Source organism: Narcine bancroftii, chromosome 8 (genome assembly GCF_036971445.1).
Source record: "Narcine bancroftii isolate sNarBan1 chromosome 8, sNarBan1.hap1, whole genome shotgun sequence".
Classification (NCBI taxonomy): domain Eukaryota; kingdom Metazoa; phylum Chordata; class Chondrichthyes; order Torpediniformes; family Narcinidae; genus Narcine; species Narcine bancroftii.
The window spans coordinates 105,025,554-105,051,625 of record NC_091476.1 but is presented as its reverse complement, the minus strand read 5'-3'; the positions used below and the strand labels follow the sequence as shown (position 1 = coordinate 105,051,625).

The 26,072-nt window shown below is 42.1% G+C and overlaps 1 protein-coding gene across 14 annotated transcripts in view; it reads left to right on the top strand.

Moving 5' to 3' along the window:
- Positions 1 to 26,072, top strand: part of nectin1b (nectin cell adhesion molecule 1b) — a 507,975-nt gene that overhangs the window by 185,570 nt on the left and 296,333 nt on the right. The window contains exon 6 of one of the 14 annotated variants that reach the window (XM_069894691.1): positions 19,778 to 21,400. The exons of 12 other annotated variants lie outside the window; for them this stretch is intronic. In XM_069894691.1, the coding sequence (XP_069750792.1) occupies positions 19,778 to 20,292 (515 nt within the window). In that variant the 3' untranslated portion in view covers positions 20,293 to 21,400. Of the gene's footprint in view, positions 1 to 3,503; positions 3,772 to 19,777; positions 21,401 to 26,072 lie in introns of those variants that run through there. One more of the 14 variants, XM_069894703.1, reaches the window with a different exon arrangement.

Sequence of the window (26,072 nt, the reverse complement as noted above, 5' to 3'; positions counted from 1 at the left end):
AGACCCCCATTTCCCCCAAGTTTACAGGTGAAGTCTCTGACAAGGAAATTCTTACTAAGCAGGGATAAGGAGACACTGCAAGAGAGTCACCCCAACACTGAGTGGCATCAACCAGCTCTTCATCCTGGGCCATTACTGTTTCTCACAACTTTATTCAAACTGCAATTTTAAGCAAGGTTTTTAATAAACCTATTATTTTATTGTTATTTATTTAAAATGTTTTATTTTCCTTGATTTTTTTTGCCAGTTTCTTGAGGCTGCCAGTTGCTGGAATTCTGGATACCTGCTTGAACATAAACATTAGATTATTTTCTATAATTTGGGATCTCTGTTTAGAAATCAGGGGTCATCTGCTTAAAAGAGATTATTTCTTTTCTTAGATTGGTATGTCTTTGGAACTCTAAAAAATGGTGGAGGCAGAGCTTTGGAATATTTTTAAGAAATAAGAATGCAAATTGCAATGAGATGCTGAAGGAACTTTTGTCAAGCAGCATCCATGGGTAGATACGGTCTCTTTATTGAGCTTAAAGTAGGGATGAAAGTAGGTATATCAAGAAGGGTGGGGAAAAGTTGGAGGGGCCAGGAGATGATGGAGTATTGATCAGATAGTGGGAATGGTGGAGAGACCAATGGAAAGGGGAAAAGTTGGGAAAAAGCAAGAGTAAGGAAAGAAGAGCTGGATGTAGATAGTTCTGAGAGTTCAAGCTTTGACCCATAGAGTGCAGGCATTTGGTGAAGTGGTCACCCAGTATCAAGGTAAATGAGGCCCTAGCAAGGGCACTGAATGCAGTCTGTTTGGTTGCACAATGTGCGTGTAAAGCTCTGCCTCTTTGGTCTGTCTGGAATTGGATCGAGGTGAGATATAGGGATGTTGTGATTTTTAAAGTGAGAAGTGACTAAAGGGGTGGAGGGATTGGAGAAGGAAGTGTGGACTAGGGACTCTTGGAAAGATGAATCCCTGTGGAAAAACAAAGTGTGGGGAGGGAAAAATGTGGCTAGTGCTGAGATTGCACTAAACCCAGATCCTTATTCACTGGTTTATTCAAACATGTGTTAGGGAATTATCTAGATTTGGTGCTCCAGGATGACTTAACAATCACACCATTAAGTGAAGATTTAACCCAAGCACAATTAAATAGGACCTGGATCGTCTAATTCCAAGGGTAACATCATGGGGTCTTCTTGACCAATCTTCAAATGACTTGACCAACCAAAGATGAGATCCCTGGTCAGTGTCCAATCATAACAAAGCAGACCATTTGAGCAGCCAATCAATGGCTTGTTTCTCCAAAAATAATTTGTGATTAATAGGCCAGTTTTGAGTCATTGTCACATTGCAAGTGATCAATCACCGTTCTGATGATGCTACCTTCCCCCTCCATCCCCAATCTCTACAGAAGGTAGTTGCTTTGGGAGCAGGCCTGTGACCCTATTATCTTTGAAAACATTCCAGTGGGCTGTCCATTTATACTCTACAGGTCACTTACTGAAACTAGGTCTGAGTTGTTTTATAGGACAGGATAATTTCTTCCAAAGAAGTGTGTGTCTATATGTATATATTTACACACAGGCACATACATATACATACACATATATGTGTGTGTATAAATATGTTTATATGTGTGTACACACTCCCACATCAATCCCACAATGCTGAGGAAGCAGAGTGTAAAATAGTCCATTAAGTGTTAGGCAGCAGAATGGTTTGAATGAATAATGGCATTGACCTTTGAACCACTCGTTTTCATTCCGGCTGGACAGCTTTATTGCGACCTGTACACAACTTGACAAATGGAAATCTGTAAACATTAAAAACTTGAACATACAAAATATTTAATGTAGGAGCAAGTCATTTGGCCCAAAAGGCACTTGCTTGGCTATTGCATTGGAATGAACAGTTCTGTGTAAACTGACCTCTCTTACTCGATTCTGCTGTTTTGTGGTCAGCAAGTGAAGAGGTTTGCCATGCAATGCTGTGGTTCATTTTGGCCTCCTGATGATGGCAATGCTCATTACTTGGAGCGTCCGATGCAAGTTCTTTGAGTGATGATTGCAAGATGTGAATGCAGTGCTAGGGTATCTGCCCTTAAGTGTCCCTTATCAAACATATGATTGGAGAAAACATGGTGTGTCCATTGCCAATGAAGGTGGAAACCATGTGCTAAATTTGTTCATGTTTGCTCAACTTGGGCTTTTACTACAGCTGAAGTTTCAGCCAACACATCCACAATTCCAATCCTGCTGGGTCAAGAAAATTGTCTCTCCAAATAAAATTTGTTAGCTGCAGCCTCTATGTGGGGACTTTTCTCAGCAGTCTTTAGATGGAAAATAACAGTTTAAAGTATAACATTAAAGGACTATGCAGTGTCTTGTGAAACCTTTAAAGGTGCATTTGATCCCTAGAACTGGATGAGAGACTAAATCAATTCATCAGATCCAGAGAAGGTGGAGGAAAGTGTATTATCTTTTCTCCTTGGAGATTGTGACTAATTTTTCAAGGCCATCAAGTCAACTGGTAGAACCTAGTGCAAAATTAAAGATTTGTAGATGATTGCAACTTTGGGGAATGCTGGTTAATAACTGTGAGGTGATGGAATGATGAGGTGAGATAAAGGAATTAGTTTCTCCAAATGAAAAAAATAGTTGGAATGAATTCAGATCACCATTGAATCTTCTGAAGGGTGATGGGATTGAGTATGTTTAGAAGCTAAACAAGATTGACTTTTTACATGAGACAGACATTTTGGCCCAAGTAGTTGTTTCCCGCTACTATTTTTTTAAGCATCTAGCTTATCAGTGAGTGCAATTTGAGATTGATTCCAGACCCCAATTTAAAAATGTGAAGCATGAAGAAATTATAACCTTTCCATTATGAGAAGAGAATTACATAGATGAAAAGAAGATTGAGAGTGAAGTGATTTGGGTCCTTAAAAAGCTGAGCAGGGAGAGCAGCAGCAGCAGAATGTTTGATTTAAAATGTGTTTGCAGAATGAGGGGAGGCACTAATGTGGTCAGTGCCATCAGCCTGGAGCTTGGAAGCATTGTCTCCAGAGTAAAGCCATCACTTTGTTTCAGGAACGTTTCAAAAAAATGGGGAACATCCATGGATGTCATGAGAAAGGGAAAGAAAAGCCAGGAAAATGACTTGAAGCTGATTGGGAACAACATTTTTTTTTTGCAGAGCTCATCAAAATGGCAAGATTAAGTAGCTCTGAGGAGACAATTTTATGTTGTGCAAGTGAGAGAGAGAGAGAGAGAGAAAGAGAGAGAGAAGATATGAGTAAAGACAGCTAGGCACTTATGGCAGAGACTAGCCCAACGAAGATGGAAAGTTTGCAGATAGACTATTCTAAATTAACACCAATGGTGTTCAGCGAGATTGGACCTTTCAACTTTGTACACCCAACTTTAGGCTTATGGGTGGTCAAATGACCACGGAGATGTAAACATTCAAATATTACAATGCAGAAAATAGTGCCATCACTGAAATATCTTACTTTCAGGCCAACAGCTGCTAAGAAGGCCCAGAGAAAAAGGGTTATTGGCCATTTTCTCTTTAAAAAAAGGTTCCTGCTCACTTTGATGTGGTCTCCAGGTGCAGAAGACTGCCAGAGACATGGGATTCAAAAGCAAAATATGTTCAGCTTTGCTTCCAATGTTCTGTGATATCGTTCTGTAGTTTCTGTTTGTAATGTGGAAGATTTGTCCAACAAGCTGTAATAATCCTCCACGGTCCAGTTCTCCAGGACTCAAAGTAAATAATAAACTGACTCACTTTATCAGTGGTGCTGTGCAAATGTTGGATACGTGCCCTTTCCTTTCGAGCGGCCATGAACATATGACAAATATACTTTATGATATTTCCTTGGTAATTTAATAATCGGCATTGTACCCACCTTCCAGATGTTGAAAACCACCTTCCAGGTTTTGGTTCAACAGTCAAGGGCTCCAGCAGTAGATAAGTTGATGTTCAATCCTTTTTTTTTAATATTTAATTCTTTACATGAGCCATCATTTTTTTCTAAGATACCTAATAAATTTTCCAACGATGCTAGTACTTTAAGAAATGGCATCATTGCAGGAATAGAGCTGTAGATTATGGATTTTTGTGGAGAAAATTCTCACCAATACGGTGATTATTGTGTGCTGTTGTTAATTTCTTTCAGTTCTTAATAACCTCCCTTGGGCTTTGAATATCTTATTCTAATTCTAGTTTTATTGATTTCATCTGGAACAAGACAAGGTGGGATGGGACCCTGGAACTTCCAGCATTCCTGTAAATATGCCCCTGGGCTTCCAAATTCGGTGCCTACATGGGCTGCCTGTGAAGTTTTGCCTGGTGGATATTTGTGGTTGAGTGACAGTGTGGAATCCCTATGACAATGACATAAACAGCACTTAAGGAAGAAGCTTTCCCTTGCTATGAAGCAGCCATTTCTGGCAGCAACTGGGTTGGGGATACAATGGCAGAAGAGCTCTACTCACTGTCAAACAGTGAATATTTATTCTCTTTTCCAATTTGACTTGTGAGAAGGGGGAAGATTAGACAGGGTTATGCGATATATTGACCTGGAAAATGTCCCTGGTGAAGGCAATATAAATGGGATCAATGAAATGGGTTTCAAGACATCAAGTTGTTGCAATGAAATAATGACCGTGATTAACCTAATGGCCACATTTGTGGGATTCTAGATTCTTACACTTCCCCTCGCACCACCCAACATCCTGCTTTCTGTCATCACCTTTGTTACTAGACTTGTCATTGCCTTAAATGCATGCATATAAATTATGATCCTCACCTCAGAGTGCATCTGCCTCAGTCTGATGAATGGGCTTCCAAACGCATTATTCAGATAATCCTTTCAGAAACTAAGTTGATCCTCTATACAAGAACAAGACTTCCATGTATAAGGGCTTTTGGTTGCATTAACCTTCAAATATTATGCTTATGCAATAGATTGGAACTGACAACCTCTGCTATTGCTGCAGTGCTGTAATAATAGTGAAGCTTGTATAAAGTATCCACCAGAATTCACATAATTGAGTGAAAGGGGAATAAATTTGCGTTCCATTTTCCTGCTTTGAAACTGAATGCGCTTGATATGCGAAGCCATTCAAAGCTGTTGTTATGCAGTTATCGCCACATTTTTTTTCACACAGGTGAGTAGAAATTCCCAAATAAAGCAAACCCCTCTGGCAAAGGATCCTGTTGTTGCTACAGGATATCTATCACTGTCCCAACCCCACCAAGCCTGAGTAAGAGGGCTGTGAACGAAGAGCTGGGGTTCTTTTCTCCTGTGTTCTTTCAGCTCTGGAGAATTGGTCTGGAAAGGGGTTACCTCTACAACTGTGGTGCAGAAGTAATCCTTCTTAAGCTATTTAACAAGAATCACAGAAAGCCATCTAGCTTATCAAATCTTTGACGACAAAGAAAGAAGCTGGTTGGGTTAATACCACTTTGTAGGTCACAGGTCTCTGTTCTCAGCCAGTAACCTTTTAAAAAAAGGTTATGAATGTTCATACCTCCTCGACCATTTAATCTAGAATCCCACATGTTGCCACTTTTCAGACAATTTTTTTTTCTTTCTAGTCTGTTTACCAATTAACTGAAATGCATGCCCCCCAGTTATTGATCCCTCCAGCAAAGAAACTTGGTCCTATCCATTTACCTGATCTCATGATTTCTCGTCCTTTGGGTCTTTTGTGGGCTGACAGTCTGATTTATTGATGCTTCAAGTATGGTCAGCAACATGGAAGACCAATTTGAGTGTCCCCCCCTCCCCGCCCCCAGTCTCTGGATAAACTTTGCAGTCAACATCTGCAGCATTAGTATTATCAAACCTGCTGTAAAAAGCGCAATTGCACAATTATGTTTAACAGCTGCAAGGTGGATCTGAACAGGTGGGAGATGGTGGATATAAGATAAATATCCAGTCCCACTAAATTGATAGAGGTTTGTTTACCACAAACAGATTTCAGTTTTCAAATAAAACCTGAAGTGCCACCAGACCTTTCCAAATGAGTGGCAACTGCCACAAAATATTTTTTTTTAATTTAGACATACAGCACATAACAGGCCCTTCTGGCCCACGAGCCTGTGCCAGCCAAATATACCAATTAACCTACAGCCCCTGTATGTTTTTTTTTGAAGGGTGGAAGGAAACAGGAGCACTCGGGGGAAAACCCATGCAGACAAGGGGAGAATGAGCAAACTTCTTATAGACAGCGCTGGCGCTGAAACAGCAATCCGCTAACTGCAACGCAAACCGTGCCACTTTCTTATTTTGAATTATGGTTATGGACGAACTTGGAATTCCACACTTCGCAATAATTTGAGAGTGTATACATATTATTACATTGCAGAATGAGGCCATTGACTCCATGCCATCTCCCCTTGTCACCTTGTACCCCTGAACCTTGTTCTATTTCATGTATGCCTACCAAATAACCCTTGATTTTTTTTAACATAAACCTCCCTTAAACAGTAACTTTCAGCAGGCCAATGAACTTGCCAGCATATTTTGCAGATATGGGAAACCCAGGGACTCCAGAAGAGAATATGCAATCTATACACAGTGCCTAAAATAATGATCAAACCCTGGTCCTTGGAGCAGCACGAGCTGTTCTTCCTCAGTAACAAATCAAATGAATGGGAGTGGAATCCTTTAGTTATGTATTAATGATCTTAACTAATAGGCCAAGTAGCTGAGCAGTTCTTCACCAATGATTTTGCTTCACAAAATCTGACTACCTGTCTAATTGGCTATTCCCTCCTTGCCCTTGTATTCTTCTTCCCCCTCCTTTTGTGTGCATCAGTACTCTTCAGATGGGTCAATGCTTCAGCCCTCTATGTGCATGAGTCCTGCTGCCAAGAAATTCAATTCTAGAAAGCATTATTGAATTGAAAATTGATTTCTTTTCCCCCAGAGTGAAATGTGATGACAAAGATTTCCAAGTCATTTCACACTACTCAAGAAATTTGTCCTGGTGTTTTCAAGCACAAATTGCCCATGTGCCTTGATTTCTGCATCAGGTTTGGAGCGTTGTGAGGAAATTTAGGCCATTTGTCATTGGTACAATTTTCAAGGAATACCTGAAATGTGATTCGTAAAATCATACTGTACAGAACAGGCCCTTCAGCCCAACTTGTCCTTGCTGGCCAATCAAGCTAGTTCTATTTGCCTGCCTTTGAACATGTCCTTCTGAACTCTTCTGATCCATGTGCAGACTACCCTCTAAGTGGAAAAAGTTGCCCTTCAGGTATCTCATCTCTTCTCTCTCACCATTCACTGCTGTTCTGGGAAGTGCCGTTGTTTGTCTTCTGCCCATGGGACTTGCAATGAACCCCTTCTCTCTAGATTGCACCTCCCACATTGCTGTCAGCTAAGACCAAACCCCAATCATTCCCCTGATTTTCTGCTGTCTCTGCTCCTCCTGACATCATCCATCTGATTTCTCTCTGACCAACGATCTATGAGTGCCAGGCTGTGAATACTCTTCGCCCCAACTCTCTTCCATTCATAGCATGTTGAACTAGTGGAAGTTGTTTGATCTTCATTCAATTTTAGAACAACACTCAAGTTGCCAGGGGCACAAGGCCGAAAATTAGAGTTTTTGGAGCCCTCTGCGCACACTCATTTTTAGCCCCACATTATATAGGTCAGCACAACATTATGGGTCAAAGGGCCTATAGTGAACTTAATGTTCTAAACTCTATAACATTCTCACCAAATTTGGGACACCAGATTCTGTTGCTATCCCCAGTAAAACTCCAATAATCCTACATGCCTGAGACTTTGGGGTGGTGATGGACATCCCAGAATTTCCAGACTATAGAATGATCACTAGTATTACTGCTTCAACACACTTTTCACTCACTTTTTTTTTAAAATGTTACACAATGGTGCCATAGGTTTTCTTGTGAATCTGATGGGTGTAAGGGAAGCATCAGAGATGGCCCCAATGGGATGGAGGAGAGTGTGGGGAACAAGGATCCAATGAGTTTAAAGGAAACGAAAGGTATAAGAACCCAGTCAACCAAATATATTAAACAATCAGGATCTCCAAACAATGGGAAAGTAACCTATTGGAGTTTTGTTGCATTTTGTATTTCTACACACTTGCAATTAACACCTCCAGGTGTTATTTTCCCCCCATCCATCCTTCCCAGTCACTTCATTAATTTAAAAAAAATCAATATCTGGCCTCTTTCCAGTGAAACAAGTCATTGCTCAATGTTGCTTAATTGTAATATCCACCCAATGTAGTAACATCCTTGTTAATCCTTTCTGCACATCCAACTTTCCATATTAATCTTCTGTAAAATAGAGAAGGGGGCTCTATCCTAATCTTTGTAGTCTAAGGTTTACATAAATTATACAAACCTCCTCCCTTTCACCACTGTCCTGGTAAACTTGTACCTCTCACTTTGTTCGTTTTAGATTGGTCACAGTGTTTGAGCTACCGAAAGAAAACAGAGACACACACCGAGAGCACTTCAGTTTATACAAATCTTTATTACTAAATCTAAAGCTGATTTCAAACTACAATATACAAGCCCTTCCCAATTATATTTATCAACGCCTGGACTGGTCCCAACTGCCAAATCGAGGCAACGACCGCACACTTGTAGTAGGTTGTCGGGACGTTGGTAGCACCTTCTCCACCTCCCCCGACTGGGACGTTGGTTGGACTCTAGAAGTTCTTCTCCTTGATGAAAGACATTTCCACCCCTCAGAGAGTCTGAAACTTCAGCAGTGGGACCATGGCTTATATTACCCAAAAATTGTTTACTCATAGCTTATCACTTTGGTTTACTGATCTTCAAGGTCTCCTGACAGTCTGCGACCAACAAAAGACACCTGCATCTCTGGGCCTCATGGTGGAATTTAGATTATGTCTTCTGATTCACATGTATACATTCTTGCATAAGCTGGTCTAAATCCTCCATTACAACCACCACCATGCTTTTGTATTTCTACATGTTATGAATTGAACCCTGACATCCTTTGGCCATTTGCTCCATTTATTGGCAAAAATCAGCATTTTTGTTTCTTCCCCTCATTTTGCTCCTCACACGGCATTTTTTTCTTGCCTTTAAAGGAGTTGTTTTTTTCCCCCATTTAAAAGCATCCATTTTTCATAATGGTGAGATGAATCTGCTTTTTCTGAAAGTCAGTTTATCTTTCTCCCTCTTGGGGAAATTTGTTGCATCATTTTCAAATTCCTCCAACTCCATAGCAACTGCATCTTTCACAGCACTTTTCAAATGCACGAGCACTTCCACTCAGTAGGTCAGGGTCACCTTACGTTTATGAATTGTCACCATCTGCAAGTCCCTTTCCCAGATGCATACAACACCCCAATTTGGAAAGGTGGTTCTTCTTTGCTGGGTCCAAATCCTTCATCTCTCTCCCTAACAGCACTGGGAGTTTGTATTAGTTTCTCAAGCATAATTTGAAGATGAATACTGATTTTTGCCAACAAAACCATTCCCGTAAATGAGCCAAATGTGATTCAGTGACCTACACTCATTCTGTGATCTGCGTTTATAGTGAGCAGCAATTAATATGGTGGTCTCTAGTTGGAGATCTTACCAGTGGGTAACCTTACCTTAGTTGGAGATCTAACCAGTGGGTTCATAAGATTTCAGATGATACTATGAATGGTGTTGTGGACATGTAAAGGGGTAGCAAAGAATGCACCAGAATGTTGATCCTTTATAATGGGTAGAGAAATGGCAGATAGCATACAAAATCCAGGCAAATATGAGGTGTTGATCTTTTGGAGATCGAATGTAAGGGGAACATTACTGTTCAGCCGACTCTTAATATTTTTGATGTGTGGGGAAGGGATCTGGGGCTTAAGGTCTATTTCTCCTTGAAAGTGGCCATGCAAGTAGATAAGGTGTATGGTGTGGGGAGGGTAATTTTTAAAAATTTTGGTTAGGCTGCAGTTGGAGGATTGTGTGGAATTCTGGTCACCCCACAATGGGAGCGATGTGAGGGGAACAGATTTACCAGGATGATGCTTGGATTAGGGGGTGTGAGCTATGGAGAGAGGTTCACTAAGCTTGGGTTGTTCTCTTTAGAGCATTGGAGGCAGAGAAGTGACCTGATGGAAATATAAAATTATATGCCATTGCTCAGGTAGACAGGATATATTCCCAAGGTAAAGATCTCACATGCTTTGGAGCATGTATTTAAGGTGGAGTGGAGGAGTTTAAAGAAGATGTGTAGGAGAAATATTTTTTACACTTAGAGTGGTAAGTGCCTGGAGCAGGCTGCCAGTGGTAGTGGTGGAAGCAGATGCGATAGTGACCTTCAAGAGATTTCTCGGTAGACACGCAAAGGATGCTGTATGAGCAGAGTTTTAGTTTAATTTGGGGATCATGTTCTGTGCAGGCACATGGGCTGAAGGGCCTTTTCCTATACTATATTGTTCTGTGTTGTGAAGGGCATAGGTTTAGAGTATGAAATAAGGTGAAAAGGGAATCTGAGGAATAATTTTTTTTCACCCCAATGGTGGTTGAAATAGGGAACACACTGAGTGGATTTTGGAGGCAAAATCATTTCTCAATATTTAGTACTTGAATCACCAAAGCAGAGAAGGCTATGGACCAAATACTGGGAAACAGGATTAGTATAGCTAGGTTCTTAATGGTTGACACAGACAAGCTGCACTTGGTGTATCACAAGACCAGGCCTCACCCAGCGTTATTAATTCTCCCTTCCCCAAATGCAAATAAAATCTGCAGCATGGAAGGTTGTGCTAAACTCCTCTGCTTTGTTATCTCTACCCTTTTGAATGAAAATCATTGTGTTTTTCCAGCCAATCGCTTTGGGAAATAGCTTTCTCCTTCAATGCTACTTTTACAGTTTCTTGTCACAATAAGGGAGCTTTGTCGACTCTGATTACAAAGCAATCTTGAATATATTAGAAACTAAAATTGTGCTTATCATGCAATGTATAATAGTAGGCACTTGTCTGAATTATAATGTCTATTTGGTGTCTAATGTACTAGATCTGCAGGCATTAATTTTATTGAGAATGTAAGCACTCAGGGAATAGTAGGATTTTATTGTCATGAGCCACTGTGAGGAGTTGACTCTCCTTGCTTCTCTCTGATTTGTTTAACTCCATCTTCATGAGAGCATTAAGAACTTTGCAATCCATCTCACAGTTACAAGCACTCTCTGTGAAGAACTGTATACACCAATTGGAGATTTCACTGATTTTGGGCCTTTGAACAAAACAGATCAAGGCTTTTCAAAGAAGCATTGGGCCTTGAAAAGTGGGCACCTCCACAGACAAGATGAGAGGTCAATGATCTAAACTGAAACTCCTGGAAATATTCAGAAGGTCAGGCAGCATCTGTGGAATGAGATACAGGGTTAATGTTTCAGAGAGAAACCGCTTCCTGATATGAAATGTTAACTCTGTTTCTGTTTCTACAGATGCGGCCTAGCCTGTTGAGTGTTTCCAACATTTGCTGTTTTTATTTCAGATTCCAGCATCTGAATAAGTCTTAGTAGAGGAAGGGGGGACAGAGAGGTTAATGGTGATTGCCAGAGCTCTTCTTGAAGCTGAAAGAATGAAGTTTGGGGATGATTAGGCTGCTGGAATTTTGTAATTGGGAGTGGGGGGGGGGGATTTCTTGGTTATACAGCTGGAGGTGAGAGATAGAGGATGTAAAAGACTGGGAAAAAAATCAAAAGACTGTAGATACCGAAGCATTGAATCTTGTTTTAGTTTCCATATTCCTCCTGTTTAACTTGACTGTTAGTGAGCACGTGGGTGAATTGGCCGACTGAGAGGGTAATAGATTTATGTTTGACTCCAGCTTGTGGAGAATAGAACAAGGGAAGGCAGGAGTGTCTTCTGATGAATTCCCCAGCCCAAACCCATAACCCCCTCACTCTTCAATAGACACCACAGAGTGCACCACCAGCAAACCATCTGGGCTAAGTACGATCTCTACACAGGACAGCAAGGAAGTTGCCATAATCAGGTTATTCAGCTCTCGTTATTTTTGTTTCACTCAACAAGTTCAGGGAAAATCCTAGTGAAACAGATTCGATGCCTGAAAAGTGCTTTATTTAATGTAAGTAGAAAGGTTATGGGTTTTGTTTCGCTTGTATGCTGTACTTGTCATAAATTCATTTTCTTTCGGAAACTACAGTGGAAGTTGACAAGCCTTTGAATGTGTGTGTGTCATGACTCCACTTTGACACTGAAATATCTTCTGCCTTTTTGAAGCTATATTAATGATGCAATGGACAATTGAATTGTTACTCCTGAATATTTGCATATGAGACTGATCTTCCAGTGATGCCAACAATTTTATGTGACCATATTTACGAGAAGTAGTAAAATCTTGGAGAGATAGAGAACAGGCTGAATAAAACTGAAGCACCCTTGTCATTGCATTTGATCCTAAGCCACACATATGCTTACCATCTCCTTCTATCTCTGTAGCACCACTTGATTATATCTGTGTTTCAGCTCAGGCACTGCTGAATTCCTCATCCATTCCTTTGTAACTTCCAGACTTGATTGTTCCAATCAATTCCTACCAGTCTTCTGTCCTCTGTAAACCTGTGGCCAACCAGAATTCTGTTGTCTTATGTCCCAAAGTGTACTTGCATCGACTGCCCTTTCCTATTTCTGTAAAACTTAGAAAAATTGCCAGGACCATTTCTGGCATCTTGACTGGTACTGTCAACAATTTTGCCATTCACTTTTAAGCCTGGGTTCTAAACCTCTCAATCTCTCCTCTTACAAACACACTTTAAATCCCTCAACGTTTCTGCTCCCATGTAATCCCAGCACAGTTCACGTCTTTCCTCTTCCCCACTCTTTCCCTCTTGCCCCCATATCCCCTTTCTCCTTTCCACAGGGACTGCTCTCTTTGTAACTCCCTGGTCTGATCATCCCTCCTCACTTGTCCCTGGGGCTTTCCCATGCAACCATAGGACTTGGAACACCTATTCCTTCACCACCTACCCCATCCCCATACAGCCCTTTGATGTGGAGCACCTTTTCTGACATGGTTTACTGCATCCAGTGCTCACAATGCAGCCTTCGCTACACTGGAGAAACCAAACTTGGATGAAATTACTGCTTTGTGGAGCACCTGCACTCTGCCTGTACAGCTTACTTGACTTTCTGATTGCCTGTCTTCCTCTCTCCCACACTGACTTGTCTGTCCTCTACCTTCTCCATGGCTTCAGAGGAGTACACAAAATGGAGGAACACCTTCCAATATTCTGTTTGGGTAGCTTGCAAGCTAATTGAATGCATGTTCTAATATCAGGTAACCCACACCCCCAATGTTCTCCTTCATGCACAGCCACCTGCCCACTTAATTTTCTTCCTCCTCCACCTAGTTTCATCTGCCCTTCATCCCCTCCCTAATCTAGTTCCACCTATCATCTACTAGCCACTTACCCACCTGACACTCTTACTGCTATACACCAGCCACCTTTCTTCCTCCTTACTCCAAATGCAGGGTTGATCTGAAACATAGACTTACACATTTTGCTTGAATGGATGTTGCTTTGCCCACAGAGTATGTTTCCAATATCTTGTTTTTTTTTGTTTCAGATTTCAGCATTTGCAATCTATTTTGTCTTCTTTATGCCTTAAACCCTACTTCTCTGCCCAAACTTTTGATCTTCTCCCCTATTATCTCCTTATACAGCTCATAATTTTAGTGAGATTGTTTATGGGAAGCCCCTTCATGCAGATTGCTTTGTTAACACAAACTGAAGCTGTTGGGATCTGCTGATAATCCTGCTGTGAGACCACAGTTGTGTATACAGCATGGAAGGTGAGTGGTGCATTCGACGGCTGAATGGGGAAGGTGGGGAGGTTTGCGGCCTGATGGCAGCTTCCTTGCAGCCAATTGGGTGCTATCTCAACGCGTCTTTTGCAGTGTAACACTGTAGCTAGGAACGCAGTTACAGAAGGGCAAATCACAGTGAAAGTTAGGGGGAAATTAAGTCACTGAATAGTAATGCAGAGATGCGGAAAAGTAAAATCAAAATCTACACAAAAAAGCAGGTAACATTAAGGATTCCTGTGTTGTGCATGGGGCACCTGTACTTGGCTATTTCATTTACCATGGAATGTGGATTGCTTGTAAATGCCTGAAGGGAGCCTGTAAGAATGTGACTGCTGTACCAAGAGTTATCTGTTATCCTCTAGTCAGCAACTAATGGGCTGGTGCAGGGCTCCTGCACTGGGGAAAGGTTGCCACTTTACTAGAATTTGCCACAAGGCTCCCTGTCACATAAACTGATGTCTTCCCCCTTTGGGTCTGTTCCACAAGGATTCCCAGCTTTTAACTTGTACCTCTCGTACAATAATACATGAACAATTTTTTTTCAGCAAGAAACCATTGGCTTTTCCACCCTGAGGGAGACTGTATTGCGGGAAGAGCTTCCATCATGTGGCAGCTAAGATTTTGCCTTGTAAATTCCATTCACGGGAGAGTGCTTCAGATTTCCATTAACACCTAAAGTAGCAGGACAGGCAGGTTGGCCACCACTCTAAAGTTCTGGGTCAAATATGGAAACAAAGAGCTATGGGGGTTGTATGTTTTTATAATTAAGAGGCTATTCATATCAAGCTTTAGGATTGCTCTGAGTTGGTTCTGTTAGCTGATGAGGCATGACCTCTGTGGACCAGGAGCTATTTGATGAATGTTTCTGTGCCATGCCCTGCTGAGATGTTACTGCCTCAGCAACCTTTTTGGATGCTCATGGCATATTTGACATTCCTTCTGGTCCTGTGAAGAGTTTGTGCTTTTGGCGGTCACCAATTTCCTTATCCAAGTCGCGTAATGTGCAAAGCTTTCAATTCTGTGCTTTCAATTCTTTTAAAGCCATGGAATGAAAGGAGGCCATTTGGTCCATTGGGACCACACCAGCTCTCCATCATTCAGCAATTCAGCCAGTCTTTATCAAATTCCTTCAATTATTTCTCCCTCATGATCCATGCTTCCGCACCTTCATGATCAATTTCACTTCACAGCTCTGCGTTTCTTGAAAATATTTGATCTTCCTGTTGCATCTTTGCCTATTTTAACCATGAATCTCCACCCCAGGAGTGCAGTGCTGCTGGGGTTCACTTGAGTGCCACTCTGGCACCTTACCGAGCTGGCATCTCATTGGGCCACTTCGGGACCCCACTCAATGTGGGATCAATGGGAAAAATGGCCGTCTTCCTTACCCATAATCCCCCATGCAGCTGAAACTGTTCTACAGAGCCAGTGCCAGGAAAATGCAGAGCAGTTCCAGCTGCATGAGGGATTTTGGGTAAGAAAGACAGCCATTTTTCCCATTAATCCCGCATTGAGCAAGGTGCCAGAGTGACCCCAAAGCAACCCAATGATATGCTGGCCTAGAGCAGCACTGCATCCAGGGCCGGAGCTACCATTAGGCGAACCAGATCTTCGAGGGTTTGCTGGCGACCCTCTGAACAATTGCAGCTAAGACTTTATTTTGTCCTGAAGTGGCAGCAATGTTTATGGTTGAATCCCACAACGTGCAAGGGGAGAGATTGTGCATGGAGTGGGGAAAAACCGTGCCTGACTTGCTCAATGTTCATCTTCACCAGGAGACCCCTTGCGTTATCCATAGCCTGCAGCAGACTCCTACAAAACAAAGGGAGTGACAGAGTTTTCATTGAAGTAAGTGGGAAATGGCAGCAGTGAGAATTCAAGAGTTCACTACAACCCGCCACGTGCATGTTCTATTCCCCACCTGAAGCTGGGCAGAGTTGTTCCAGGATGAGAAAGAAAGTTTAGGTACAGTCTCCCTTCTTGGCTCCACAGTCAGGCCAGTTCAGCTCAGCCTTGGGTGTGGGAGGGACGGCATTCAGTCACCACCGCTGCAGCGGCAGTTAACAGCAATGCGTTTGCAGTTCTCCACACAGTGCGCTCTTGTGCCTGTACATTCAACACGCTGGTTTCTTGAACAAACCAAACAAGTCTAATTGCGTGGAATCCACAGAGGCTTTAAATGGAGGGCGGGGGGGGGGGGGGGGTAGGGGGAGAGAATGAGAGAGACTGCTTCTCTCCATTAAAAACCTTTTGCCCATCCCACTTCTAACCCTGTTACAACGAACATGGCCGTGAGGAACAGTGTTGGTTTAGGGAATGGGAATTCACAACCTCTGAGGAGGTGCCCAATACACATGCAGCTTATCTTCAAAACTAGCCCAATTGTGGGTGAAAACAGCCCAAATGATGGCTTTATGGCTTTTTTAATGGGGGGGGGCAATTTCATTGCTTTCCATAGGTGCTATTTTACCTGTCACTGAATCCAGGAGAGAATGGGAAGCTCCTTCTGTCCCCCAAGTCACAGTCCCATTTTTTTTCCCCTCTGGTCATTTTGTCTGCCTGCCAAAACACACAAGAAATTCCATTTTGCAGTAAATCTCTGTGGCTTTACTCTGAGCTCTTTCATTTGTTTCTTCCTGCTCTGCTGGGAACTGCTAGACCCCATCAGAAATACAAATTGTATTTGTGTGAATGTTTTTAATATAGCAAAAGAATCCCAAGATTATGAGAGTGATATCAAACAAATTTTTGACTTCAAGATATGTTTAAAGATAATTAGGAGTTGTTAGTGCAAATTGCCAAGAGCAATTTTGAAGGAAGTCTTAAAGGAAGAAGTTTTAAAGCCTTGTGGAGGAGGAGGGGTTTAAGGTGAGAATTCTGGAACTTGATGCCTTGACAGGTGAAAGCATGCCTGCCGCAGTTCTTAAATTCAGGAGGTGCAGCTGGTAGACTTGCTGACTCCCAGCCCCAGAGGCCCAGGTTCGATATTGATCTTGGATGCTGTCAGTAAGGAGGTTGAGCATTCTCACTTTGACTGTGTGGGTTTCCAGTGGGGGAAATCTCTCAGAACTGAAAAATATTTGGATTTATCGATTTAAATGGTCATTGGTAATTGCTTCAATGGTGCACAGGAGAGGTAGATTCTGGGGAAGAGGAGAATAAAATATGATTAGCATAAATGAGTGCCTGAGTTGGTGGCCAGAAGTCCTCTTTGCATTCTTCTTGTCCCATGACCATTTAAATTCTGGGATGATAAACAGGCCAGCACCAAAGGAACACTGATGTTTAAGTTTGGAGGCAATTGTAGTTATAGGGAACGGCGAACCATTGGAGGAATTTCAAAAGGACGGCTAGAATTTATAAACTAAGGTGTGTTTCTTAACTAGTATCTGTTGTAACTACCAAGTCCAGAGAAAATGGGTGAATAGGACAATGCAGATTAGAACATGTGGCCACAGGTTCACAGAAGGTAGAATGAGGGAAGTCTGGTCAGGAGAGTGTTACAAACACCAAGCATGAGTAAGGACTTCAGCAGCAGATGTCATCAACTCATGCGATTGACAATCCTCACCAACGCCTGTGCTGAGCAAGGCCTTGATTTTTAAATGCTCATCTTTTCAGAAGGCTCCCTGCTCTGTCCTTCCCAACCTTTAACCTCCCATCAAAAACATCATTCTGTCCAATTCTCAGCTTTCCTGACTTTATTTCCTCTACCGCTACCTACACACTCAGTATTCCCAACGCTCCTCTCCCTACACACCCTCCCCCAAAAGACACTGCTTGAAACCTACCTCTTCGAGTCAACTGCCCATTATTTGTCTCAATATCTTCTCTTATACCTCTTGGTGGATAACTACTGCAAAAGGCCTTGGTGGTTTTACCACATTAAAGTGATAAAAGTGCAATTTGTAATCTGTTAATTGTTTTGACTAGGTAACTGAAAGCAGCTCCTATTGTCACCAGGAGAAGCTCAATATCAGGGCCCTTGGGTCAAAACTGTTATAAAATCTGGCAGCCCCCTACTAGTGATTACCTAGAAAAATATCTCTTTCAGAAAAATAAAGTGTTGTTCAGATTTTCAGATGAGGTTGGAAGGAATTTCATTGCACACATTTGGACCTGGTACAAACGTCCAGAGAGGTGGTCTTTGAACCGCCAAGGCTGTGAGCAAGTGCCAGTATATGGAATTATTCCAGAGAGATTCATGATGGTCAGCTTGGATGTGGAGTATGATGAAATCAAAACATTCCCCAGGATCCATTAATAGTTATTGCAACAATTTTCCCATCCACTTTCGGTCCACTACATACTCTGTATTCCCAACGCTCCTTTCCCTCCCTCCCTTATCCACCTATTACCTCCTGCCTCCGAGACTGTGCTCTTCCCCTGCCCCTCTCTCTCCACCATTTTGTCTGGGGTCCTGCCTACATTTTCTCATGCCTTAATGATAAGCTCAGGTCTGAAACATTGGTTATGTATCTTTATCTTTACTATATAAAATACACTGTTTGACCTGCTGAGTTTCTCCAGTTTTGTGTTTTACTGCATCTTACTGCTTTTTTTCAAGTACTTTAGCTTGCAGCTTCTGGAATTGTGAATGCTTGTGGATCCTATTGTCAGGGGTGGCCAACCTTTTAATTTTTAATTTAGACATACAATATGGAAACAGGCCATTTCAGCCCACGAGTTCATGTCGCCCAATTAACCCACACCCCTGGTACGTAGTCGTGGGCCGAAATGGCCTGTCACCGTACTGTAGGTCTAAATTAAAAAATTGGCCACCCCTGCGAGATGCTGCTGAGAGGTGAGTGTGTGTGTTTATAGAAGTATGTTTGTGAGTATATAAAGGTTGTGTGTGTGTGTTTCGTAAGAGTTTACATTTCTGAGTAGGTGTGTTGTGTTGGAGTGAACATTTATTTGTAAGTATGTATAGATGTGTGTAATATGCGCGTGTGTGAGAGACTATGCCAGTGATGGTTGTGTGTGTGTGTGTTTGTGTGTGTGTGTGCGTGTGCGCGTGCGCGCACGCACACATGTGGCCATATGCCACTGAATATGCCAGCACGGTGTGTATTTGTGCAGTATGTGTGCTGGCGTCACTGACGAGCTCCACCTGCAATATTACTGCCAACACATGTTACCTGTCAATGCAAAATATGTAGATTTATTTTTAAATATTTTCATTTCATTCATTTTTATATACTTTAGTTTAATAACAAATATTGTTACTAGGAAAATTCACAATAGTTTTATTGAACAGGAGGCGATCAGGGCAGATTCATTTCTCTTTAGTTCAGCTGAGATGGGGTAACACCAAGATGATCATTACAGCCAATGGTAGTGATATTTAATTGTGACAAGTTTTTGATGAGGTACGAATTCTTTCAAGAGCACTGACTTTGGTTTGTTTGGACATTGTTATGATAATTTGTAAGTATAAAAGTATATTTTGTGTGCAGGACATACATGATTAACCACATGGTTCCATTGGGGTGTGTGTGTGAGAAAGATTGCTAGTGGACAAGCCATTACTAAGACCAGGGCTATTTACTTGGCAGGAATTGTGTATAAATTGAAAGAAAATAAAATACTGGAAATTTTCAAAAGATCACCAACATCAGTGGAGAGGGAAACATTTTAGCTCAGTGCTGCCCAATCATTAAATATCTCTGAGATCTTGCATTTTGATTCCAGATTTCCTGCATTTTACGTACATGATAAATCTGCGTCTTTGGTGAGTGGAGATGTGCTGTCATCAGTGGAACGGGTGCGACTGTAGCCTTAATGATGTCAGAGCAGTGCAGATGTAGACTATTGATTTCGGTCATCTTTCTCCCCTCCCTCTGTCTCCCCTTCCCTTTTTCCTTGTCACCCACATCGTTCAAATCACGGGACTGACTTTGTCCCTTCCATCTGTCTTTTCCTACCCAGAATCCCCTCAAATCCCATCACCCGACAAAGGCAAAGTGAGCGTGACAGAGGGTCTGGACGGCAGCAAGAACGGACACAACATCTTGATTGGAGCAATTGTGGGAGGCGTGGTGCTCGTCTTATTAGTCGGTGTCATAGTCTTCATCGTCCTGCGCAAGAGGCGGCAAACCTTCAAGGGTGACTACAACACCAAGAAACACGTGTTTGGCAATGGATATGGCAAGGCTGGCGTCATGCCCCCTGGGCAGCAGCCTATCCCCTACCAGGAGGAATCCGATGAGGAGAAAAAGCTGTCTTCCATGAACGTAAGTTACGAAAATGAGAGGAAAGTTATCCAAGATGGTGCAGATTTTGACACGGATTCCAAGCGTCCTTACTTCACGGTGGATGAGAGTGACACGCAGGAGGAATTTGATGACCAGACCTTGAGCTTCCAGTATCCCCCAGATCTGACGGAAGACATGGTCTCACAGAACGATGGCTCCATAATTTCAAAGAAAGAGTGGTATGTGTAGTGCCAGACCTCTTGTGGCATCAAAATGTTCTGATTGCAGCCCAGGTGGTCCCCTATAACGAACTCGGCATCAGCTAAGGTCTTAATGATTGCATAATGGTTTATTTTTTACATTTCATTCAAAAAAAAATCTAAAGACAATGTTTTCACAAACATTAAAAAAAATGTACAGCACTAACGAGGAGTGTCTCACACATTGCCAGCTGGACTTGCATATAAAGTTGATGTCTCGTCCCTAAACTGCACAGACATCAGGTAACTTGTGCTAAACACTGGAACTTGATCAGGCTACCAGCACATGGCTACATTACCTTAACAGTTGTTAATTTAGCCATTAATTTATAACCACTAACTAGGACTGGATATGGCTAATGACTTGCTGGCATATGCTAGCGGGTGGTTAGTTTTGCTTGGTAAGCAATTGGTGATGGCATGCAACTGCAACTTCTAAATTCCATTAAATGGAGAGGGTGTGGGCAAAAACACCAGTTCTTCAGCCAACAGTTTCTGTAAGCTGGATGTTCTATTAGATGTTAGACTCTAAAGACCAAATTTCATATAATTCTAACATCAGAAATGGTCCTGTTGGGCACCTTAAGTGTCGTGTACTTTTTGGAGTCAGTCTTGATCAATTTTTTTAATGTGCTTTGAAGTAAAATGAAATGGCCTGCAAGGAAATTAATTTCATCCCTAACCTGAATGGTCCTGGTTGCAGCCAATCTGCATTCCTGCATGTGAGTTTGTATTATGTTAAATCTCAAAATTATGTCTATTGTTGAGCCACCAACCAGGGCGTGAGGAAGCACTTCCTTTCCCAAATCCTAACAAGCCTCTGCAGCATTTAAAAATTAACGTTCAATTGTTGAGTCTAATCAGTGCATGTTTCAGAATTATCTTTAAAAAAATGTTTGATGTACTGCATTTGCCTAAGGTCAACTGTGTATAATAATGTATATTTCAAACTTAACATCACATCAAATTTATAATATTTCAACATGTTCATCTATACTATGGTTTAGTTTAAATTAGGCCCCAAGGCATGGAGACCAAGTCTGTTGATGTACATACTTGTGAAGAACATCAACGCAGTGTGTGGGGTGGGGGGGGGGGGGGGGATCTTGCAATTATTAATAACAGTGAGTCAGAATAAAGTACTGCCAATGCTGGAACTGAAAGAAATCAGTCAGTCACAAAAGGCGAGGGGAAGCCATCCTTTGAGCTCAATGTCTTTTCCATCAGACCATGAATTAAGAGAAGCTCTTGCAAGCTTTTGGGCTTGATCGTCTGATTCAATGGTAATGTTCCTGAGATTGAGTGGGAATTTAAGGTGCAAGTGTCATGCAAGAATTGTGTGCTTTCAGATACAAGTGCAGTAAAAGCCAAGTAAGTCTCTGGCCAGCTAATGAATAAAGACCTTCCAGCTTTTGTTCTTTTACCCTTTTAATTTGGTAAATGATTGCAGTCTGTCCCCATATGGGCAGCATGTCCATGCTGGAAACACAGCACTGCACCTCCCACAGCATTAACACAGGAGCATTGTGCAAAGACACAAACAAACAGCATAGTTTAGCAGATGCTATCAGGCATGAACAGCCTCTCTTTGTTTCAGAATATTGCCAATGCATTAAGTGTTACCTTTGTTGAAACCGCCTACAAACACAGTGACAGAAGTGTTATCAGTAAATAACAGTTGTAACATTGTAATGCTCTGGCAACAAGGGTACATCTCCACCAACCAACCAACAGACTTTCTGTAAACAGGAATGCGCCCTGTCTTGTCATGTTGACAAGTTATGAGGGAGGAGTGGAAGAGATGTGGGGGGGGGGGGGGGGGGCAGGGGAGGGATTGTAGTGAGGCAGATACACTAAACTATCAATCCTTAGGAGGAATTTACAAAGCTGGAGGTTTACACAGATCCATAATGAGATGAGCTGTGACAATTTAGTAATGTTCCTGAATCAAAATCACCCCAGAATTGTGAACTCTGCAAAGCATTGCGGTAGCAACTTAGTCATTGAGCTAATAATTCAGTGAATGATGGTACTTAAATGCTTAAAAACATCTTCCTAAAAAAGATGGGATCAGTAAATGTTCATGAAGCAAACAAATGGATATCAAATTGTGACTGCTTCATTGATGTCGGTTTAAAAATGGAAAGCAATCACCTGCCCCTTGTATAGCCTTAATGCGATCCATGAATATCTCACAAGCTCTATCTGACCTTTGGGCATCTGGGAAGCAAAGTAAACATCAGGAATGCTATCCCAAGAATTGTAAAAAAGGTAAAGTAGAATATTTACATTACTTTCATTATTTAAACCATTCACTTTGACCAGAATCAGTGCAATCTCATTGGAACATTGGTCTTTGTGTGATGAATGTGTACACTGTACTACACTCTGCATAGAGGGGCACAGCAGTATTGTTTCTGTCTGATTTATACATGACCCTTTAGATGGCCAAAAGCATATTTTGGCCAGAGTATGCCTTTCAATATTGGGAAAATTTGATTTGTTTCTTATGAACATTGGTCCAACCTGTTGCACATCCAGGCAAATTCTTTTGTGTTCTGACAGGAATGGTTCACATACCTGCCTAGTACTTGAAGTCACCATAATTTCTTCTCTTTACAGTATATTGTGTGGTATCAACTAAAGTATGTCTAAACATATCTCTAAGTATTCACATTCATAAAATCTGGATTAATTCTCTGATAACACTGACCCCAAATAGATTTTGATCAGTAGCATTCTAAATAGTTCTAATGTGAAGTTGGTAGATATAAGAGAATGTTTATGCAAAAAAAAACTTCCTTCTAGAATAACCTATTCAACAAATTAATCTGTGTGATATTGCCGTGTCATTTACCGCATTATCAGCAAATTTTGGTACAAGTTATAAAGGAACAGCAATTTTTTAAATCCACTGCTTTCCACGCAATTTTAAATGAGTCATAATTGTGAGGGGCCATTAGCCAGTGAGCCCCCAGTTCTTGCATTAGTGGGATCTTAAACGATGTCCAGAATAAGTGACTGAATGTGGCAGAGGGAAAGTGGCAAAGCCACAGAATATTGCCCATTGTAATTCAAGCAGGAAGGGTGTTTCCGCTGGTTCCAGGTGATTTTGAGAAACACCTCAGGCCCGGGGTAAGACATTTGGGTAGGACATCCAATCTTTTTACACCTCCATCCCCCATATAGGTCTCCAAGCCCTCCATTTCTTTCTTGACAAGAGACTTAACCAGTCCTCCTCTACCACCACCCTCCTCTGCCTAGCAGAACTAGTTTTCACCCTCAATAACTTCTGACTCATCACACTTTCTCCAAATCAAACGAGTAGCAATAGGAACCCATAGGCATGGATTTCAGCTATGACTGTCTTTTTGTTGGCTTTGTGGAGCAATTCATGGTGCAAGCCTAGACAGGCAAGGCTCCTCAACTCTTCCTTTACTACATTGATGACTACATTGGTGCTGCTTCATGCACCTTGTTACGAGCCCAGAGGACCCCAAAACCCAGCAGCAATAGATATTCACCAAAATAAATGATTACTTAAACAAAAGTGGCTTTTAATTATATTTAAACATGAAAATAGGTTCAAACTTAAACCCCTTCTAATTCTAAGCGCATGTATATGTAATGTGTGTAAGTTCAGAAAATATTTTTGGTTCACAGTCCAATCTCATTTCTCATTCCTCCAAGTTCACTGTTAGCAGGCAATTTTTATACTGTGCACAGAATTTAACATTTATGAAGTTCACCAGCCTTTGGTGCTTGAAAGGTAAATGGTTACCGCTCAGGAAGGTTCTTGTCAGTTTTCAAAGAGAGACTTGTTGTTCACTGGACACCCACAACTGATTCCTTGTAACCAGCCACTTCAGTGTCTTTCTGAAGAAACTTGCCCCATCAGAGTTTTCCAGATGATCACCTCTTTCTTTCAGGTCACCACAGAGTTCCTTTTTTCCCCCCCTTATTTCAAGTGAAACATTAGGCAGCCAGTCCTCTCCTCTTGTATGGACCACAAGGGCTTTGACAAGGCTAAGCTAAGCACTCGCAACCTGTCATCCAAATGGGGTTTTCCCACAAGCTTTCCAGCTTGTCCTGTTCCAGTCCCAGCTGCTGACTGTAGTACTGCAGAACTGATCTCTTCTCTCTGAGAAAAAGCCTGTTTTACTCTCTCTGCTTGCAAAACCACATGACCCTCTTAGAACAGCAAGTTCCAGTCCAGACAGCCTGCGGCTCCAACAAGTTCTTTCCCCTGTTGCTTATTTGTAAACAACAATCCATTAGTGGAGTCTCTTCAAAGCTTTTGTGAAGGCTGTTGGAGCCGCCCTGTCTAGCATGAGTAGAGCTTCCAGTATTTTAAATAAGATCTGTTTTAAAGTGTTTTTATGTGACCTACTCTAAAAAAAACCTGCCCCCATGGCTTCCCCTCTATCAACATCAACTCACCCCTTACCCGCACCTCCTCCATTTCCCGCTCATCTGCCCTGGCCCCCTCTGCTCATAGACACAGCAAAAACCTCACCTATCACCCCACCAGCCTCCGCACCCAACACATTATCCCCTGCAATTTCCGTAACCTACAACAGGATCCCTCCACCAGACACATTTTCCCCTCAACACCACTCTCTGCCTTCCAGAGGAACAGCTTCCTTGGCACTTGTACCTTTCCACTAATCGCTCCCTTGGCATCTTCTCCTGTGGACACCGGAAGTGGAGTCAAAAGAGAAGTGCCACACTTGCTTCCACGCCTTCTCCCTCACTGCCATTTGGAGCCCCAAACAGTCGTTCCAAGTGAAGCAATGCTTCACTTGTGAATCTGCTTCCAGTGCCTCCATTGTTGCCTTCTGTACCTTGGAGAGACCGGGTGCAGACTGGGAGATCGCTTCTCTGAGCATCTTCACTCTGTCTGCATCAATGACCCGATTCTCCTAGTGGTTAACCATTTCAATTCTGCACCCCACTTTCACCCTGGCATGTCTGTCCGTGGCCTCATACCAAGGCCATCCATAAATTGGAGGATTAACAACTAATATTCCTTCTGGGCATTCTCCAACTGGATGACATTAAAATTGTCAGCTCCAGTTTCTTTTAGTCCATTCCCCTTTCTCCCTCGTCTTCTTTCCTCCAGCTCGCTACCCCATTTCCTCTCCATTCACAGAGCCATCTCATCTCCCCTCACCCTGTTTGCTGTGGTGTCCTCCCTCCCTTATCCACCTATTACCTCCTTCCCGTGGGACTATTCTCCTCCTCCCCCACCATTTTGTTCAGCACCTGCCTACATTTTGTTCAAACTTTGTTGAGGGGCTCAAGCCTGAAACATTGTTATTTTATCTTTACCTCCACTGTTTTTTTTAACCTGTTGAGTGTCCCCCGTTTTGCGTTTTTACTTGGAGGATTGTGTGCAGTTTTGGTCACCTAACTACACAAAAGATAGCAGTAAAATTGAAAGAGATTTACTAGGATGTTGCCAGGACTTCAGGAAGAGAAAGGTTAAACAGGTTAGGACTTTATTCTCTGGAGCGTAGAAGAATGAAGGAACATTAGGGGGATTTTCTTCACACGGAGTGTGGTGTAAGTGTCGAATGAGCTGCCCGCTGAATTGGTGAAAGCAGGCTCAATTTTAACATCTAAGAAAAATTTGGACGGGTGCATGGCTGGGAGGGGAATGGAGAGATATGGAATGAGTGCAGGTCAGTGGCACTAGACAGAATAATAGTTCAGCACAGACTAGAAGGGCTGAAAGGCTTTCTAGTTTGTTCTGTGAGGTTAAAATCA